Raw genomic sequence first — 5334 nt, 5'->3', positions numbered from 1 at the left:
GAATTCCCCCCTGAAATCTCTACCCTCTTCTCCTTGAAGATTAAAATCTACCTCTTTGACCAAGATTTTGGTCACCTGTCCCAAGAGGAGGGATTTTACAGGTCCACCCACCACGGGAAGCGGAGCTGGTGAGGGTTGAACAACGGGAAGATCCATTGACGTCAGGCAGGATTTTGCCATGTCGGGACGAGAGAGGTTGTAACATCCTGCCCTATAATTCCTTATGTAGCTCAGTGTTAAAGTCTATCTAATAACCCTTTTGTGAAGTGCTTTGGGACATGATACTATATGGCACAGTGGTTAGCACTGCTGCCTCACAGTGCCAGGGACCCGGGTTCGATTCCCAGCTTGGGTCTGTGTGGAGTTTGCACGTTCTCCCTGTGTCTGCGCGGGTTTCCTCCGGGTGCTCCGGTTTCCGCCCCCCCCCCCCCCCCCCCCCCCACAAGACGTCCAAAAGACGTGCCGGTTAGGTGGAATGGCTATGCTAAATTGCCCCTTAGTGTCAGGGGGACTAGCTCGGGTAAATGCATGGGGTTATGGGGATAGGAACTGTGTGGTCGGTGCAGACGCGATGGGCTGAATGGTCTCCTCCTGCACTGTTGGGATTCTATGATTCTATACAAAAGGCAAGTTGCTGTTGAAACCCGTTTCATCCATTGGAGTGGGAAGAAGCATAGGCATCGCCACGGCCTGTTTCTGTGTGAAATCTATGCGATTCCATTGGGAGGGAATCAAGAGATGAGGCACCAGGGAGCTGATGAGAATGGCCTGGATTTGATCCCCAGGGTTGGATAATTCTGACTGAGGCAATGGCGTTAGGATTTGATCAGTGCGCACTGCTTCACTGCTGACTTTCTGCTGCTATGTAGCAGCTCATATTGGTAGCTTTAGTTCAGAGACCACTAAAGAATTATTCTCCTCCTGCCCTTTAAAAAGACAAGTCAAGATTGAAGGTCAGGTGGGGTTTTTTATTTTTGATAACATTCTAAAAGGTAACAAACCACAGATGATTACATTTCTCAATGCAGTTACAAGTGATCTGTTCATGACAGTTGGAAGGTTGTTGTTGGCTCGACGCTACCTATTTGATGTGGACGGACTCATCCAATATCACTTTGCCATCGATAGTTTTCTGAGTGGTGGTGACAGTCTTCTTGATAGTCTGTGTGGTAACGCCTGTCCCTGTAAATAAATAAAATTGTGAGCAGGTATTCGAGTACATGAGGTTTAGCATGCAATAGCTTCCCGTCCTTGCTGGCTGAATGGATCACCTATCCTTTAGAGAATTCTTTCACCAACGCCCCCCTCCCCCCGCCCCCACCCCCACCCCAAGAGCACCCCCCACCCGCCCCCCCCCCCCCCCCATCCCATTCATTTTGACAGAATGCGAAGCAAGCAGGTTTCCCAAGGAGCAGGCAGAGCGGATGAGTATCTATCCCGTGGCCTTTACAATAGGAACGTGCATAAAATTAGACATCTAAATCTGAAAGCAACTAGTATGGTCTTACCTGAAGTTGACTCAACAAGTGCACTGTGGAAACAAGGAGAAAGAAAAGGTGAGATAAATAAATTAAGCTGTGTGAGTGTGTGAGAGAGAGTGTGTACATGTGTCTGTCTGCATGTGAGTGTGCATGTGGGTGTGTCTGTGAGTGAGTGTGTGCATGTGGGTGTGTCTGTGTGAGAGTGTGTGCGTCTGTGAGTGAGAGTGTGCATGTGGGTGAGGGTGTCTGTGTGAGAGTGTTTGTGTGTCTGTCTGTGAGTGAGAGAGCATGCATGTACATGTGTGTGTGCGCATGTACATGTACCATAATGGTAGCAATTTTTACTTTTCGGAATGCTTTCTGCTGATGCTACTCACTTCAACTCCTCTCCATCCAGCAGGCGTTTGTACGTTGCTATTTCAGCCTCCAGTTTCATCTTTATGTTCAGTAGGATTTCATACTCTCTGACTTGGGACTGCATATCAGTGCGGATCTGAAATAGATCTCCCTCCAGCTTGCTAATCATGCCATTGATGCTCTGTAGCTCCATGTCATACCTCATTTCTGTATCCCTGAGAGTGCCTTCCAGTGAGTTTTTCTAAAATGGAAAACAAAGACACGGCTTGGTGACTTCCCAGCTGATGAATATTTCTTTTCATTCAATTCGATATCAGCCAGTGTTGCGTTTGATCTGTGACTCTAGGCTTTGATTGCAAGGACACGTGTTCAAAATGCAGCACTCACCATGCTTAGAAGACTCTCCAACTCAACTTCCAGGGACTGTATCTGGCGATGCAGTTCAGTAACTTGTCCCTTTGCACTTCTTAATTCTTCAGTGTTGTGTTGGACTTCAACTTTGTAACTGTCCATCTGCAATAAGAAGAAATGTAATTAAGACACAGCATTTCTCACCAGATTTCCCAGGTTCTGATATTTTGGGGTCGTCACGTGTAAGTCTTTCTGCTTGGGATAATCAATCCATCACGTTATCAGTGAAGGCATTATGCAGAGTTTTCCATTTCATTTACCTGGTTCTTGTACCAGCTCTCCGCATCATCCTTGTTTTTCTGTGCCACCTCTTCATACTGCTTCCTGATTTCAGCAATGATCTTAGACAGATCTGGACCTTGAGGAGAATCCACTTCGACGTGCACACTGGAGTCAGCAACCTGGGAGCGAAGAGCTTTGATTTCCTGCGGAATTAAAACACACACATTATTCCCACTCCATCTTTACCAAGCTGTCCCCATGCCGCTCCCAATCGAGAACACAAAGGATTGGAGAGTCAAAATGAGGCAAGTGTACAGAATGGCGCAGCCCATTTCCTGCACTGTGGCCCCATTATGGGCGGCACAGTGGTTAGCACTGCCGCCTCACAGCGCCAGGGACCTGGGTTCGATTCCCGGCTTGGGGGTCACTGTCTGTGCGCAGTCTGCACGTTCGTACCATGGCTGCGTGGGTTTCCTCCGGGTGCTCCGGTTTCCTCCCACAGACCTGCTGGTTGGGTGCATTGGCCGTGCTCAATTCTCCCTCAGTGTACCCGAACAGGGGTGTGGCGACTAGGGAATTGTCACAGTAACTTCATTGTGGTGTTAATGTAAGCCTACTTGTGACACTAATAAATAAACATTATACATTTTATTTTGTGAACGTCTCTTCTGTACAGATTACTTCTGGCAAGAAAATTACTTTTGCACCAGTAATTAGTTTCCCAATAGTATACCGCAATCCCTCGATTTAAAATATCGAGTCACATTCTTATCCTCATAGCTCCCTATAGACTGGAGGCTCCCTGCGGAACTCACCTCCTCATGGTTTTTCCTGATGTAGACCAGTTCCTCTTTCAGAGACTCGATCTCGCTCTCCAGGTGCAAGCGCCCAATGTTGGTGTCATCGATGACTTTACGCAGTCCATTAATGTCATTCTCCACGGACTGTCTGATGCTCAGCTCAGACTCCCACCTACCCGGGACGGGGGAAAGCAACAGGAGGCTGTGTTAGAAGGGCTTGAATTTGGGAAGACTTGGCCGCCCACCCCATCACCTCACCCATCCAATGGGGTTCAACCATGGCAACTTTTAAGCCCCACCAAATAGGTTGGGGAATAGAAACAATGAAAACCTCCCATTAAACGCTGTGTTTGTAACATTGCTACAATTTGCTTAACACGTGGATGTGTGTGATAGAGAGAAAGAGAGAACTCACTTCACTCTGAAATCATCAGCAGCCAGGCGAGCATTGTCAATCTGAAGGACCAAGCGTGCATTATCTACGGTCATATCATACACCTGGAAGATTTAAATGTATCGATTCAAAAATTATGTACATGACTTGCAGGAGAGCAAGGACAAGTCTGCCTTGGATGGACTGCCGCAGACAGGGTTAATCCTGAAATACAGTCACTTCACTGCAGTGTTAATGTAAGCTTATTTGTGACATTAATAAATATTTCAATCACTTCACTGCAGTGTTAATGTAAGCCTTCTTGTGACACTAATAAATATTTTCACAGAACTTCATTGCAGTGTTAATGCAAGCTTACTTGTGACATTGATTAGTAAACTTAACATAAACTTTGAACTTAAACTCTGCTCCAGGAGGAAGTCAAACTTTCGGGAAAACTCAACCAGGAACGTTTTGCTGGACAGCTGCTCTGTGCAGACCTCTCTCCTCTTTCTTCCTACTTAGAATCATAGAATCCCAACAGTGCAGAAGGAGGCCATTCGGCCCATCGAGTCTGCACCGACCACAATCCCACCCATGCCCTATTCCCGTAACCCCACATATTTATCCTGTTAATCCCTCTAACCTACACATCCCAGGACACTAAGGGGCAATTTAGCGTGGTGGGCAAATCACCAGAAGAGCCCTCTTCTCTCTCCCACCCCCCCGCCCCCCCCGCCACCGGGGATGGCACAGTGGCACAGTGGTTGGCACGGCTGCCTCAAAGTGCCAGGGACCTGGGTGCGATTCCCAGCTCGGGTCACTGTCTGTGCAGAGTCTGCACATTCTCTCCCCGTGTCCGCGTGGGTTTCCTCCGGGTGCTCCGGTTTCCTCCCACAGTCCGAAAGACGTGCTGGTTAGGGTGTATTAACCCGAACAGGCGACTAGGGGAATTTCACAGTAACTTCATTGCTGTGTGAATGTCAGCCTTACTTGGGGCTAATAAATAAACTTTAACTTTTCTGTACAGTAGGGATTCTATGATTCCTCATACCCACCCCCCCCCCCCACCCTCCACCCTCCACCCTCCTCCTCCTCCTCCTCTCTCCCCACCCCAGCTTGAGGAATTTCTTACCTCTTTGCGAAGCTCATTTAAAGGCTTCTCGTAGATACTCCAGTCCTGGACGCTGGGCCCCCTGGCGTCCAGATGCTCTTTGATCTGCAGCTCCAACGTGCTGTTGGCCGTCTCCAGGGTGCGTACCTTATCCAGGTAGGCAGCCAGGCGGTCGTTCAGGTCCTGCATGGTCTCCTTCTCGTTGCCCATGGCCAGGTTGCTGGCACCACCGCTGCTGGCCAGACTGCTACCCACCCGGGGCACGGCAGAGACCCGGCTGACAGTCATCCTATGGCCATAGCCACTGATGCTGCTGGAACTGGACTGCAGCGGCATAGATCTCCGCAGGGAGATGGGCCCACTGTGGGTTGACATGGAGGAATAATTTCTGAAATTCATGCTGGAGCACTGGATGCTTTGTTGCACGCTCTTGCTCTAAAGGGGAGCTTTCAATAAGCAACTCGAAGCAAGTTCAGCAACTTTTATATCTTCTGCTCTTGGCTGATTGGCCCAGAGTTGGCCCAATAACTATGGCAATCCGCTTCTGACACCATATCCCTCCAATGGGAGTGCCAG

At 48.7% G+C, this 5334-nt stretch overlaps 1 protein-coding gene across 1 annotated transcript; it reads right to left on the bottom strand.

Moving 5' to 3' along the window:
• Positions 1–947: 947 nt before the first annotated feature.
• Positions 948–5216, bottom strand: LOC144481912 (keratin, type I cytoskeletal 18-like). The gene is made up of 8 exons (XM_078201077.1): positions 4780–5216; positions 3687–3769; positions 3287–3443; positions 2510–2674; positions 2226–2351; positions 1859–2079; positions 1509–1531; positions 948–1176 (listed from the first exon to the last, which is right to left on the bottom strand). Exons 1-8 carry the CDS (start codon positions 5155–5157, stop codon positions 1082–1084), a joined length of 1248 nt encoding a protein of 415 aa, XP_078057203.1. The 5' UTR covers positions 5158–5216; the 3' UTR covers positions 948–1081.
• Positions 5217–5334: the final 118 nt, after the last annotated feature.

This window comes from Mustelus asterias, chromosome X (assembly GCF_964213995.1).
Source record: "Mustelus asterias chromosome X, sMusAst1.hap1.1, whole genome shotgun sequence".
Taxonomy (NCBI): Eukaryota; Metazoa; Chordata; class Chondrichthyes; order Carcharhiniformes; family Triakidae; genus Mustelus; species Mustelus asterias.
This window is presented reverse-complemented; position numbering and strand designations above follow the sequence as displayed.

Excerpts from the sequence above, each read along its gene's own strand:
- LOC144481912 (XM_078201077.1), bottom strand. The coding sequence starts at position 5,157 with ATGAATTTCAGAAATTATTCCTCCATGTCAACCCACAGTGGGCCCATC. Across the intron at positions 3,770-4,779 it reads TAAATGAGCTTCGCAAAGAG|GTGTATGATATGACCGTAGA; the intron begins GTAAGAAATTCC and ends TAAATCTTCCAG. Across the intron at positions 2,675-3,286 it reads TCAGGAAAAACCATGAGGAG|GAAATCAAAGCTCTTCGCTC; the intron begins GTGAGTTCCGCA and ends TTAATTCCGCAG.